The following is a 15,849-nucleotide window of genomic DNA, read 5'->3' on the forward strand; positions in this document are numbered from 1 at the left end:
TGTTTACTACCAGGAAACAGTTTGCCCCAAGATGAAATCTGAATGGGGAAAAACTTAGTAGAGATTACCAGGAATATTTATTAAAAAAAAAAAAAAAAGGAGAAATTTTCTTTCAAATCTCTTCATGAAACCAAGATTTCTCAAAAAACATTTCCTCAAAAAATCACAGAAGGAAAGATAATGTTATTCCAAATACCTAATAGCCTGCTCTGAATTAAGGAATTCGCACAGCAAAAATAGAATTTTCACAACAGATAAGACACGGAAGGACTCAATAGTCAAGATATTAAGAGCCGCAACATGTGAGACCTGAGCCTGAGTCCCCAACCCAGTAAGCATCTCAGCACATGCACAAAGAGAAGCAGTTTTGAGTAGAGAGGCTTGAGAAGCTCACTATTTAATAAGTTAGTATGGGAACTGCTCAGCTATAGTATGGGAAGCAAGGGCCCACATTCCTGATCTGAATCAGGCAAATTCACAAGATAAAATTTTAGTCATTTGCTATCAGCAACTGTGCTCTATCAGGTATTTGCTACTAGGCATACTGATCTTTGTTATTCTGGTCCTGACTAGAAAAGTCAGTCCCAGATCCAAGACATCTTTCCTGAATAAAATTTCTTCAAAACTGATGCATCATAAGCAATCCTCCCTCTCTGGCATGTCACCATTTTCCATCAGAAATGATGCTCAGCTCTCCACTTCCCCCATGATAAATCAGTGAAACCACCAAGAATTGCATATGTTATTTGTGCAGCGTACCTTGCATATAGAACCCAAAGGGCTATTTTCATCCAAGGCATACACCTGTTTCTATGAAGTTATCTTTGCATGTATACGTGCATACATATTTTTATATTAACTAGCTCCATTCCTCCCTTCCTTTCTTTCCATGTACTTTCTTGGCTAAGCCATAATCTCATTGACAGTAGGGCTTGGATCTTTTCCTCTTTGTTCAGTGCACAGTGTATTGTAAGCGAACGACATACTGCTATTAAAACGTGACATTGTGAACAAAATGCCAGTCCGTTTATATAGTCTAAGAAATTGTTTTACTGGGCTCAAACACCACAAAATAAAAATAATAGTGGGCAATTAGCCTGAAATTCTATATTTAGCAACCGGTAGCTATAAGGTAAATAACAGAAAGTTAACTTATTACATGGAGGGGAAAAAAAGGCATTTTAGGTGACACAATCTAGTTGATATTGTTAGCAAGCACAGCCTGGAACAAAGAGCAAAGCTCTTGCAAAAGTTACTGTGATGAAAAGATTGCTTTTTGCTGCTATACCCATAGTCTACACACCTTTTACCCATGAATGCAGAGTATAGATGAAGCTGTTGTACCAACCTGATTACCTATTTCTGACTGTGAGTCCTCAAAATGGACCACAAAATCAAGCTAAATAGCAAGCAAGCAAACACAACGTGAAAGCAAACCCATGGGTTTATATCACCCTTGGAAACACAGCTGCTAAAGCCAGGATGTTTTTCAGACTCCATTATGACCTCACAAGGGGCAGGGTCACCTCTGGCATTCAAGCAACAATGAAGATTACCTGCATTCAACCCCAAACATGACACGGCCATGAAGAGAGACAGCCATGCCCACCATCACCCACTCAAGCTCTTACTGCAAATCTTCTGGTGTTTTGTGGTTTTGACTCCTGTCCCATTTTAGTTGTGATTTAACTGATAAGACACGACCGCGTGGGAGATTTTGGAGCCTCAAGTGAATGCTCTGAGGGGTGACATTCAATTCATTGTATGGGGTTCCAGCTCACTTTCCTGTGTTTTCAGAGGCCAAGGAGGCTAGCAAATGTAGATTTTCAAGTGGAATAACTGCACAACAGGTAATTGAACACTGGTGGTCTGTTTTAAAGGAACCAATTAACAGGGAGGGCTTTGATTCTGAGGTATTTCTACAACTGTATTCCTGCTCCAATTAATAAGGGGAGGCATCACACACAAAAAAAAAAAAAGAAAAAAAAAAGTAATACCTACTTATCTTTCTAGTGAAGCCCCCCTAGTCATTAGTTTTGTGAAACCTCTGGGAGCAAATTTCAACACCTCTCAGCCTTGGAGCTCACTGCATTCCCCCCCCCAGCAGGTAACCACTCGACAGCCCTCCCACATATATTAACAATAGTCAAACAGCCCCAACATTAACCCCTGCAATACCCAATGCTGTCACAATTCCTACAGACACAAGTGCTAAAGAGGTAGCGTGCGACTTTTCTCACCCCAGCCCCAGCGGGTAATTGGACTTTCCATGGATAATCCCAGCTATCAGAGAGAAAATCTCTGCCTCTACAGTGACCCATTAGCGCAGAGTTCACTGATCAGTAGGTTAACATGCCATTAAAGCATCCCTCTGTGGGGCTTAGGAAGGGTCAAGAAAACTCCATCACAAAGAACAAAAATACCTACAGAGCTCACGCATGGTTATATCAAGATCTTCAGGAACAGGTCAAACTCTGCTCAGAGGCTGTTTGCTTCCCTGGGGCAGGACGACTGCAATATCTGCAATCCTGACATCATTCTCCATGGAGTCCTTTGAACGTCACTTGAATATGCAAAATAGAAAATGTTTCACTAAATTGTATGGGAAAGCAAACAATCCACCTCACTGTAAGTTCAGGTGGCTAACGTTATACACCAGCTACTCCACAAAAATGTACACACTTGCAGTTTATGGTCACTGGTTATAAATGTGGCTTACCAACAGTTAAGCCACATTAACACAGGGCAATGATATACACAGAGGCATAGTCTTCTACACTGAAGAGCAGTTTATGCTCTGTAAGAACCATGCAAATCCTCCAATAGTAAATAATTTGTGTGCCTATAGAAGTAATAGGCATGGTAATAGAAAAAAAATACAATAATAACAACTGTCAGGGCTGCAGTCAGATAAGTATGTACAGTCACAACAATGAAGCTCTGAAATGTGGACTAGTGTGTATTATTCCACTGTGTCCCAAAACACCATGCTAAGATCCTTTTCAACAACTATGCTTTCTCTCACTTCTTAGCAGTTGCCTTTGTCAAGATACTAAACACACACACACAAAAAAAAAAAAAAAACCCACACCCGTATCACCTTCCAGCATAGATAAATTGGGTAAGGAAGATGGAAAAAACAGGAAGTTTCAGTTTGCATTTATCATTTATTTATAAACCTCAAAGAAATGCAACAGTCATGTCCTCTATACCTCTGTAAAATCCACTGCTTAAGGGGCAGCTGATATATACATATATATATTTTTAAGCAACACTCACATACTGGAATAGCTCCATAATTCCGTAATGAGAGAATTTCCCAGCAGATTAGTTTTATTAGTGTTAATTGTCCATATAACACACATTTCTGTCTTGCCTGTTGCATTTCCCAGAGCAGCTTCTTAACATTTTCTAGCGTCTGTGATAACAAGTGCTCTAATCAAAACACAGACTATATGATACACATAGGAAATAATGATCATTAAACTCATACACGCTTTTCTACAGGTTCTCATATAAACTGCTTTTCTTCTCTGTAAACCACCGCTGTTCTTACACTTTGCTTGGTAAGTCTTAAAGCAGCAGACAGCAGCTTACATTACGTGCCCTGTGCATGCAAAATGTTGGTGTTAACAAGTGAAGTTAAGGATCTAACGTGAGCCCTATCTTGCACTTCCTCATATTTGTTAGTCTGAACCTCAAGCTTGAAGTTATTCTAACACACTTTTGTTTTCAACACATATCCAGTATGTGTCTAACACCCTCTGGAGTTGCAAGCCACCCTCCCACTCACCCCCAAAAAACTTCAACTAGTGCCAAAGTCTATATTTTCTTAACTTAAAGAAGTAATTCCAGGACTGTCAACTGATAAATTTCATTCAGGGAAATGCCGTGTTCTTTAAGCAACACATTAATCTTCTCTGAGCTAACCATAGTAAACATAAATGTTGAATTGTACAGATTTCATGTGTTGCTGCCAGGAGAGAGTTTTAGAAGAATTATCCCCTTTTTAGGTAACCTGGCTTTTAAAATTACACCCTAGAATATGCAAACAAAGAAGACTAATGAACTCAGCAGCCTGCGTGCGTTCAGGAGGCTGTTGAAAAAGATACTGTGAGTAATGGAAAGAGGTTCATTTTTCAAAAGCTGTATGGAGCTGCCTGGGTGAAAGCAAGTGAGGGAGAATCTTTCTTGCACCTTGGTTATAGCAGTTTGCTGTAAACACTCAATTTCCCTCCTGTTATCAGGGAATATGCAGGGGTGTGTGTTCTATGTCACCTTTAACAATGCAGGAAAGAGGGGGGAGGAATTTTCCTCTCCTAACAACCCACTCACCTCCCCAGCCTGTTGTCTGTGGTTTTGTTTTTAATAAAAGAACTGAGGTATGTAAGAACATCTATTAACTGCTGTCCTGCTCCCCTTAGAAAAACAGTTGTTGCAATATTGACCCTGATTACCTAACACAGCAGCAGACAGAAGTTTGACCTGATTTTTTTTTCTTGTTTTCCGCTGCTAAAAACTGTACACATAGGACAGCAGGATTGCCGTGCAAGTACAACCCTCTATCTACATCAAGAAGTGGATGGTCTAAAGCTTAATCTAGGCACTGCTGAGCACTAGTGTTTTAAATGACCCGCATTACGTTCAACTGTGCAGGGAAAGCAGACTGCGTGTTTTTCTTCTCTGATGCTAGCTGACCTTTTCAAGCACATTGCTAAATGAAGAATCAACCTGATATTCCTCTGCAACCACAGACAAAATCACCGCACGCCGACCAGACATCCTTCCACAGCAGGCAGCGCTATGCTGTACGCAGAACATGAACTGAGCTCTCGCTTACTGATGTGTGCCCTCAAAGAGCAGCAAGCTGGCTAGGACGCTGGAGGTAAAAATGACACTAAATCAATTACTTACCCTCAAACGTCTTGTTTTAAATCTGTTGCTTCCACCTGGTCATAGCGTGAAGCGGGACTGCTATGATTCGCCAAGAGAAGATTAAACTTGACAAGGGGGATTTATTTAATGTTGCTTAACTCACAAAAACCTGAAATAAAATTGCCTTCGGTTCAGCCAAGATTTCTCCCTCACTCCCTCTCCGCCTCTCTCTTTCCAGGACTGCTACGTAGTGGTCTATAAATATTGGCCCCAACACTTGCTCAGTGCTCTCCCTGCCCGTGGCACAGGTCTGTGTTACTGTACACCACGGCATGGCTGGGATGAAGTTCTCAGCTGCTCAGACAAAGCCATGGATTGGCTCCCGAGCCTGCAACACTGCCTGCCTGGAAATACCATTCTGCTGCCAGCTTTACAGATGCTGCGGGCCTTTCCTGGAGGCCCAGCTCAGGCACAGAAGGGTAATTATGAGGCTCGTCCGAAGAGAAAAAAAAAAATACAGCTTTTCGCAAGCAGGTGGAAAAAAGGGGGAGGGAGAAGAGGGAGGAAGCATTTCTGTTTCAGCTGAACAGCCTAGTCTTTCTCCCACCACACTGCATACCTACATATCATTTCTCTGTGGATTATAGACTTTAAATCCCAGATAAAGTGCATGTCAAAAAAGCTCTCCAAAATGGAAAAGGTGCATTTTTGTCATCGAACTCAAAACACAAGCAATAAGATTACATACGTACTTGCAGTGTGATGAAAAATTTGTTAGTATTTGTTAGTATTTGGTGTTCAAATTCATATTTCATAATTATGCACAGCATTATAATTAGGATGAGACATCACCGAGGGTAGGAATCCACAACCCTTACCCACAACAAATTTGAACTTCGAAATTAAAAGTCCTTTCAACAAACAGAATCACCACCTCCTGCCCATCTCCAATTACCCCCTGAGATACTGCGCTGTTAAGAGATGGGTGCCTGGCAGTTGAGAGCAGACCCACTGAAAAGCAGTTGGTGACCAGCACCAACAGAGTTATATTTGTCACCTGCACTCAGTTGAACACTATGGGACAGGTATTGCAAATGCAGAGAAGTGTCTTACCTTTAATCAAAATCTCAGATGGCATAATGACAAGGTGTTTTTGTTTGTTTGTTTCCCAACTAAAACACAAAACTGAGCATAATTGCTTCAGTCACTGAGAGCTGCTGGAGTTTGGTTTATCTTAAAATCAGCATCTTTTTAAGGTGGCTTATCACCACAAAATTTTCCTTACCCTCTGCACTTTCCCATGACATTACGTATATGTAAACTCAAGACTGTTCCAAGGCTTACACGGGACCATCAAGCTTGCATGAATAAAACAACTGACCAGCCACTGGTACAGCCTGGCCTAATCCAGTGGCCAGCATCCTCTGACGTTACCATCAGTATCATGTCCAGTGCTCACCTGCCCATTTGCAGCTCAGTCACATGGGGAAGCTTTTACAGGAGTTTTGGAACAAAACTAGAATTTGATCTCCTGCATCTATTGAAACATATGTTAACTGTTTTATTGCCTAACTCCTTAGAGCAACAACAGCATTTAGAAGTGCCCCTAGTACCTTGTTCACAGAGTTAGTGTTCTTCTTTCTTTTTTTTTTTTAATGGTGCAGCTTCAAAAACTATGTTTATCATGAGTAATACACCAATACCAAAATAGACTTTGTTTAATGTGTGTTGTTTATAAAAGGTTGGTTTAGAAGCTCTTTATTGATGCCACAGAAGACTTTTATCTTTAAATGAAAATGCATTTCACTGACATAGGTAATTGCTAGGTGAACAAATGCAAAATCTTCAAACTAATTTGCTCGTCACGAGTTTTTCAGTGATACAGTTTCTGTGCAGAGTTCTCATACTCAATGCATATAACAGTACATGACAGTGCTGTAATACCGTTCCAGCAAACTTTTAAGCTGACGCTAATGACTCTCTGAACAACCAGAACCCAGGATGGTTTAATAAAACTGAACAGGTAATTAGGTATTTAACATTTATGCATAATACAAGGTCAAAACATTTTCTTGGACATCTACATCAGTAAAATAGATAATTATATTAAATTCTGGGGAATGATGCTAGAGAAGCTTATGGTTTTAACCAAGCATGCACATACCTCTATTTCTGAAAAAAAATGAAGCATCACTAGGCACTACCATTCCACAGAAAAACAAAAGGACACGTAAACAACAGCAAGAGGGGAATAACACAGTTACTTAGGTTAGTGATTGCTTCCTTTGTTTTTTTTTTTTTTTAACAATACATTTAATTTGCATTGTGTATCCGTCACAGTTTCAATACAGTTGGTGAAGCATACCAAAATAGCCCCACTGATATCAAACAATGTGAGGGCAGTGAGATGGCAAAAAAATGAGAGCATAACATACTGAAAAAATCTGACATCAATCAAGAGGATGAGTGTTGGAAGGGAGCAAGACAGGAACAGCACTGTTAGCCAAACATTCCAAAATAAAAATCCTCTTTTTTTTTTTTTTAATAAAATGGCTATAGAACCTCTTAAAATCCATAGACAACATAAAATTCCTTTTGAGATCTTGTCTGTTGGACAAGGTAAGGAGTTGGTTTTTGACTCCAAGCAACATTCATTCAACTCACCGCGGCAAGAGATTTTCCCAAATACAAGGTCCATTCTCCACCATTATTAGAACTACCAAGTTTATCTTGAGTTTGAGAACCATGTTCATCCAATCTCACTCTTCTTTTGCATTAAGATTGCTTATTATCCCAGTTCTTTCAACAGAAAGGTTAGCCCTATAACCCACAAGGATTAACACCAAATTATTGTCATTCATCACTTGGAGAATGTCACAACTATCCACATTCACTTCATTATTCAAGGAAAAAAAAAAAGTTCACTGTCCCAGTGCTAGAAATGATGATTTACGTAAATCTCACAGCTACTGTGTGTATAAAGTAGAAGACTTGGACACTGATTCGGGTCATCCTAATGTTGCCTACAGTTTCTGGAAGCCTCCAACGAAATCTTCAGTAACAGAAGAGTTTTGGAGGAAATGCCAACTACACATTTCTAGGTCCTTTCCTACTCCAACCAATAGAATAAGTGGGACAAATAACCATCTGCAAAGTTCAACACGTGCAAGATTTAACATGAAGTTTGTAAAAAAGGAATGATAGCTCAGGAAAATTGTCAATGTGTTACTACTTTTTTGCTTGCATTTGGCATGCGAGAAAAAATGGTGACCCAGCAAGTCAGCAACTTAATAAGATAGTTGTTACTACATTACTTAAGCTCAAAGTCTTAAAATGCAAGCTGGTTAGCCCTAGATCTAGATTATACTACAAATATCAATTAAAGATAACAGGTTTACTTAAAATATCATTTTAAAATTGATGATACTGTTGGAATGTCATAGTTATATACCATAATCCGCAGAGGACACTCAGAACAGTATCTGAACAGTACGGATGAGTACAGTTCCCAAATCACCTTCTAGCAAGAGAAATACCAAAGTTTCATAATCACGTATTCTGAGTAAAAAAATAAAAAACCTGTTGAGTGAAGTATCTTGAAAAAAAGAAAACCAGTAATGTGAAAGATTCAAGTTATTTGGAAAGAAAAGAAGGAATGCATCCATCAGCAAGAAAAGTATTATAAGGAAAAAATTATTTCCAGTAATGCTATAAAGCCAGAAGATCGTAGAAGACACTGAGACCCAAATTGTACCCAGAAGCATGGATTTTTGCAACTATAAACCAGTTTAAATAACGAAAAATATCCCAAGTATTTGGTGTATTTTTAAAAGCATCTTATTCTGTTTTTTATTACAACAGTTACGATTCAGGAAATCATGCCAAAAGTTTTTAAAACCACAAAATAGCTTTAAAGTTTTGCAAGGTGTTTTTTTTTTTCTTTTTTCTTCTCTAAACTACTGAAAACTACCTTAGCATATCCTGCTTCTACAAGCATTCAAACATCCTTATAAAATATTTTATTACCATGTGAAAATCTCCATCTGTGTCTTCACAGTACATTGTGTTTTTATTCCCTGTAATGAATGAATTTTATTCTTGCTTAAATGAGGAGTTCTTCTTTGGCTGTTTCTGTCAAACAGGGAAAAAGTCTAACACTAAAAGCATAGATAATGTCTTGATCTTGTACATTCAGAAAGCTCTGCTCCTCTGAGGACAGTTTTAATCTGGAAGTCTAAGTTCTACCAAGAGCATGCATTACAGACAAACTTGTTCCCGTCTCCAGTTAGAACGTCTCTACCCACAACTATCACACGGAATCATAAACCTCCTCCATCAGTCACAAACAGCTAAAAAATGACTTTTCAGACATTATACAAAATGAATTGCATGTTTATGGTTTTATGCTTGCATAACAGTCATGGGTTTTGTGCTAAGAAAGACTCGTATTGTCATCTGGTGCTTCTCTTCCTACTTTGGGAAACTCTGGTTGCTTTGGCACAGTTATGGTCATTGTATGAAGGTGGTCACTACAATGAGAAATGTATAATAAGCAATTCTGATATTTTATTCCATACTTAGAGATCCTGAACTTTAGCAGCTTTAGATAACTTTACTTTGATTACAGATATCAGATGTGAAACTTAGTAAATTCACAATAATTCTTAATTATCTCAAAAGCACGATTGCATGGCCCATCTGTTTTTCCTTAAATCTACAGTTTTAAATTAAGTGGAAACATTGGTTGAAGGGGCTAAAATAAATAAAAGTATTTAATTTCACACTGCCCTGTGTCTCTATTTCAGGGAAGTCACAGAAAAGAATCAAAACTAATGTCAACGTTCTTAAAGACAGAATTGACTATATGAAAGAAAACAAAGCTGTCTCCTATAGTCATCAAATATAGCAGAACTAAAAGGAGGCATTACTTCGTTTGACTTTATAGCATACATTTAGAAAGTTTTAGGCATTTTCAGAATTCAGTCTCTCCAGGAAGAAAGTGTAATCTACAAATGTTGTACAGTATCACTCTCCTTACATTTTTTCAGGGATTAATACTTATCTGAAGGCTTCTGCCACATTATAATTCCTCAGTACTGTAGGCAAATTAGTCAGTAAAAAATTAGACATTTGAATTATTTTCAGTATATTTCTATTCCCTGATTCTAAAACTTTAAAAATACTTCTTTTCCTCCAAAACTTTGAATTTCTCCCCAAATTAGAAATTTCAGATATCCTATACAACCATCACAGAACTACTTTATCTTTATAGGCAGCAGCTGAGTTTCAGTTTTTTTTTTTTTAAAAAAAAAAAAAAAGGAAGTGAAGTTAACTGAAGATGTATTAATTGGAATTAGCTATTGTGTCTTGCACTGTAAAAGATGCCTTATGTCCCCTTTTAATTAGAAAGGCAGAACACAAATCCATAATAAATCCTCAATAATTCTTTCTGCTATTTTCCCTGATTAATAAATGATTTAGAAACACTGAATTAGATCTCTGAGCAGATGACTGAATCAGTAAGACCAAATACTACGGCATTCTGTACTGTTACCTTTCAACCCGCCAAGAAAAATAAGAAAATCAGCAACCCTGAGGGTTTTCATAATGTAGCAAAAACTAAGACAAACCTATACTAACCATGCAAGGATAGTAACATCTGTCATCTAGACTAGTGCATTTTCAAATGCAATGTTCAAAATTGTGGTCATTCCAAGTTTGGGTTCTCAGTCTTCATCATAGCCCACTCATGTGCATACTACACAGTAGGAAAGCCTATCAGCTGTGCAGACACTACTGAGCATGGCTTCAGTTTGCTTTTATAAAATCTGGAGAATTTAAAGACATTGCTGGAAGCAATCTGTTCTTCCACATGTTTTGTGACTCGGTGCAAGGAGTCATTCAATGCTATTCATGGCATACCATCTACAGAATTACGTTAATTATTCACAAGTCTGTCACTGTAAGTTTGGCTCTAAAAGTTAAATTTAAATAATGTTTCTTCCATCAGGAGGTTTCTAGCCACTTATACATTTACAGAAAATAAGGTATCTCAAGAAAGCCACTGGGGGGGTGCTTGACAACTAGGGACCTAATTCTGTAGCGCTTCCTCAATGAGCACACAATTTGTTTCTGTGCTGTTGCACTTTATGCAAGATCCACCAAATAAAAGACCCAACCTATGACTGTAGGTCCACTTAATATCTGCAGAGGCAACCCACTCTGAAGAGACCTGCTGTCTTGTCTCTTCCGTGACTAAGAGCCTAGCCCAGAATAGCCAGTCTTGAATTCTTCAAAGCCTACCCAATCCTCAATCTATTTTCTAGGGAAGGTTCTGATGGTCTTTGGATCTCTTCTCCTCCTTGCCTTGTGTTCTTTCATATACTTTTATCCCCGATTTAACAACTTACTGAGTTCAGCTCAGGTTCAGCTTATCCTGACCATGTTTTCTGACTCCAAACTGGTTCCACCTTGACTTGAAGCTAACTCCAATTGCCTTTGGGTTCCCTGAGAAGTCAAGATTCCCCCAAATGCTTTCAACAATTGCCTTCTCTACCTTCCCCTATGACAGTATATCATCAGCACTTGTAACCAAAAACATACTGAAGGAACAGAATTTCAGAAAGAAAATTAAGCAAGCACTAACTCCAAGCTATTCTTACTTACTGTTGTCTGCCCTGTCAGTATCCCTTCCCAGAAAGTTTTCCTTTAAATCATGTTTCAAGCAATACGGCATGTGACACCCATTATGGCTGGTAACAAAGTGTTCCTCCCCACTTGTTAGAAAGGGACGATTTATAGGCATTTAAGGCCAAAGAAATGCCATTTATACAAACTGATATACTGACTCAACAATACATGTAACATGTTGTTACCAATACCAAGAAAATATATAACGCAATGCATGTTCACGCATATACCATTGCCACTTCTCTTTCATATGATGCATTCTCATGCAGATGAACTTCAAGAATCCAGCACAGAAATTTTAGCAAGAATATAAATAATACATGGCATACAAATAATAAAAGTGAATTATGTTACAAATTTTAAAGGGCAAGGTCTTACTCTCAGTAAACTAGAAGGAACCAGTTAGCCTCTGATGTCAGTTCTTCACTTCAAAGACCACTAAAATTTGTGGGAGTTGCAGCAGGGATTTTGTCCTGCAGTAACAGAACTGCCCAGAAATTGTGGAAATTCATTTCTGCTTCACGCATGTATTCCATCGTTAGGAAAATCACAATCAATTTGAACTTGATGATCTCATACTGAAATGATATCTGTTCACCCCCTGCCTCCTTTCTTTAATGTCCAGACAACTTGAGAATTCACATCTGTTTAATCAAAGCAGAAATGGACATGACTGTAATGAACCAACTGGGCAGTGAAGCATACCTTGGGAAGACACCATTAAACAGCATTGGAAGAGAAGCTGTAAAGAACAAATTCAATCATCCACTTCATGTTATGTTCATTATAAAAAGATGATTAGCAGAGGATACATCACAAGAGCTAAGCTCCTTGCATCCAAAGAGATCATTTCAAAAAAGAAACAAATTTACTCTATCATATACATATTGAGGTAGTACTGAAAAGATTTTTTTTTTTTCCAAAGTAGTGAATTACCAGCTGCTTCTATAATCTTCACTGAAAGTTTATGGGGACTATCACTGACTTGGAGAAGAGAAAAAACTGACCCCAAATATTTTTCTTGATTTAAATTAAAGATTTTTATTCTCCTACAGATTGCAAACAACGTACCTTATGCTAAGTTATAATAAATCTAACATTTCAGTCAAAACTTTAACAACGTTGCAATTAAAAAAAAAAAAAAAAAAAAGTAAAACCACCTCCCAAAACAGAAACTGGAAACCCTAGATTTGCCAACTGCTATGGTCAAATTTGGATTACAACGCAACACTTCAGACCTGCACATGACACTTGCACGCCATAGCAAAGGCCATGAAGCTGTACTCCTGCAGCACCCCCATACAGTCTGTCTCTGGGCACATGCAATGAAGATTGCAAGAAGAGCAGCTTATAGGAAATTAATAAATTGAATGCTTAAAAACTGACTTCAGACACCAGCTCCCAAAGGCTACACATGTAATTCAACACAATTTCAACCACTTTTAAAAGCACATGCAACCCAGCAGCTTCGAACCAAATCACCTCCATTTGAGAAAATTCTGTCATTTGCCTGAATTCAATCACGCAACATCTGTCCTACCACTGCATAGTCATAGGCTATGAGTTCCTCCAATTAAATGTGTTTTGGATGCCACTGAGCAATGAAGTAAAAGCTAACTGATTCTGCAAATGATTTTGGTTGCATTTATCAGACACATCACTGTTTCCTATCATTCTCCAGCAAGTTTAAAAGCCCGTCTGCATGAAACAATACCTGGGAAAATGATGAAAGATGGGGGAGGAAAGGCAGAAGGGTAGGGTGAGTTGTCACAGACCTCCGGTGGAAAAGCAAATATGCAAAATAATGTAATTAGCAGAGATCTTTTTCAACACATTAAATTTACAATACATATTCCTCTACATATGCTTTCCTTCAAGAATATATACTGACAGAAGATAATGTCAGTAGAAGATGCTGCCATGAAAGGGCACTCTGAAGCAGGTCCTTATTTTTGCACATCCTCCCCTAACCCAGCAATAGAAACCAGATGGTTGCTCCTCTTTCAGGCACTATAAAAAAAAAAATCCTAATTGCTTAAATACAAATATATACACACACAGCTGTAGAATCATCTCTATAGCCAACATAGGCAAGCTCATTTCTAGCAATTCAGCATAGCGTACGTGACACGGTTTGAATTCTACCTGCATACAAATTCTAATGAAAGGACAATCTTCCTTAAAGATTTCCTTCCATTTTTTCCTCCCATACTCGAAATTCTGAGTTTAGTCATAACTAAAATATTACCTGCCGTTTTCAACAAGCACCTCAGATGTTTGTTAAATACAGCATCAACCTCTAAAGAAAAGAGCTTACAAAACGGAGAGGAAATAAAAACTACAAAAGATCCTGTAATTTTAGATTTCTAACAAAATAATTAGGAAAAATCCATGGAGAGTAAATTGCACACAGTTGCACACACTGTTCTGTTTCTCAAACATGAAAAGCTAAGTCAGTTTTGGTGAAATCTGAATTTCAGGTTTCTATGACTGGTTATCTAGTCTTTTCTCCCTCGCAGCCTTAATAGTTACCCTGTTTTTTGTTAATACACTTTGTCCTCCTAAGCCATCCATCCATCTCCTTTGCCTCAGGTCTGACAGAAATGATGTAGATTTTTAACATCGGCACCGATTATGGAGTTTTACTTAGGTGTGATGTTTCCAATGTGCATACAACTGAACCACAAAAAGGGAATTCTAAAAGGAAGATAATCTCAGTGTTGTCTGTGAATTTGTTTTGATCAAACATGCCTCACAGTGTTTAAAATGCCAGAAGAAAGATGTTAAAAATAAATATATAAATTTCCCTTTTTCCTGCTTGAGTATGCCTATTTGAAACTCTGAAGAAGTGCCAAATACTGCCATGAGATTTTATCATATTTCATTCATCCCTGCATTATGAACCATTCTAATAACCTTCACTCAGCAGAGTGAATTCTATTTAGCTCTAAAGGATTTATTCGTAGACAGCTCAAAGTAAAACAAAAATCGGATTTTTCAAGTACTCTCTAGACTGTAAATCCTGCACTGTTATAGTTGCTACCTTTTGCTTATGAGGTTAATGGAAAGAAAAAAAAAAGAGCAATTGCATTCTCATTTATGTTATTTTCTTAAATATGTCCATCCACAATACAGATTTGTCACATCTGAAGAGTTACAAGGTGCAAAAGGACGCTCGATCTATGGGCGACATGGGTGGGCTACACTGTCACAAGGGCTTTAGAGATTTAAGAACAGCTTTCCCCCAAGCACCATCTAAGGGTCTAAGCCCACAAAATGCTGGGTCTACTCGATCAACAATACACTCAAAACAGGGGTTTGCAGAACCTAATGCTATGTGCTTGGCTGATACAAATGTGAGAGCATTGCATTCCCTTGTAGGCTAATGAACACACGTAAACTATATGGTGATGCATGAACTCACCTTTTACAAGCACAGCCACAGGGAACTATGCCTCTTAGCTGAAGCAGCTGGTAGGGCACCGGGTAGGAAGGGAACACTGAACATACAGAGGGCCCTGCCAGAGGTCTGTTATTAACTGTTCTCTGCCATATTGCCGTTTACGGGCATGCTCCCACTCTTTCAGCACACCGTTGCTTACCTGTGACTCTAAGGTTCTTTGTTTCCAAGTAATAAATACTTTGGGCTCCAGGGAGCAGACAGGAAGATCATACATGACTCTAAAAAACTTTACTGTTGATAGATTATTGTAAGTGCCTATTCACTATTAGCTGAAATGGTATTAACTGCACACTTAATAAATAGGCTATTTGTTCTTTTCAACTGAAGCAATACTGTAACAGGACTTCTGAAGAGAAGACCATTAAAAATATAAAGACATCACACAGCAAGTAATTTGGGGAATGTGGTTTCAGTTTTCTGTTCATCCCAGCACAATCAACAAATGCTGCATCAATTAAAATTGCTTCTGCTTGAATAAAAATCAACTGCAGGCCTCATACACTATAAGAGCAATCTTGATGTTTCCCAGAAATAAGGCATTAATGTAAATTATAACCATGTTAGCATGGTTTTATAACAACATAGAGTAATCGTTTGGCTCTTCTCTGGACAAAAACAGAAGCCTTGGCTCTACCAGGGAGTAAATACTGCCCCAAGCCACAAGCCAATGAACCCAGTGAGGAGCAAACTTTGCTGCAAACCACCAGCAAGTTGTCAGAGTGGAAGCCATAAGACTGTTTCTTCCTCCTTTATTTTTAAAAGGAACTTCATTTCACTTAGAAGCAGAAGAAAATATTCCCATTTATGTTGTAATTCAGTCT

General features: G+C 38.3%; 1 protein-coding gene across 14 annotated transcripts in view; it reads right to left on the reverse strand.

Moving 5' to 3' along the window:
• Positions 1-15,849, reverse strand: part of BMPR1B (bone morphogenetic protein receptor type 1B) — a 261,476-nt gene that overhangs the window by 119,262 nt on the left and 126,365 nt on the right. For 4 of the 14 annotated variants that reach the window (XM_080591072.1, XM_080591063.1, XM_080591068.1 and 1 more), the window contains one exon: positions 2,428-2,563. The exons of the other annotated variants lie outside the window; for them this stretch is intronic. In XM_080591072.1, the coding sequence (XP_080447198.1) occupies positions 2,428-2,440 (13 nt within the window). In that variant the 5' untranslated portion in view covers positions 2,441-2,563. The remainder of the gene's footprint in view (positions 1-2,427; positions 2,564-15,849) is intronic. 14 annotated transcript variants of the gene reach the window in all.

The sequence above is a fragment of the Anser brachyrhynchus genome, assembly GCF_964034855.1.
Source record: "Anser brachyrhynchus genome assembly, chromosome: 4".
In the NCBI taxonomy this organism is placed as follows: domain Eukaryota; kingdom Metazoa; phylum Chordata; class Aves; order Anseriformes; family Anatidae; genus Anser; species Anser brachyrhynchus.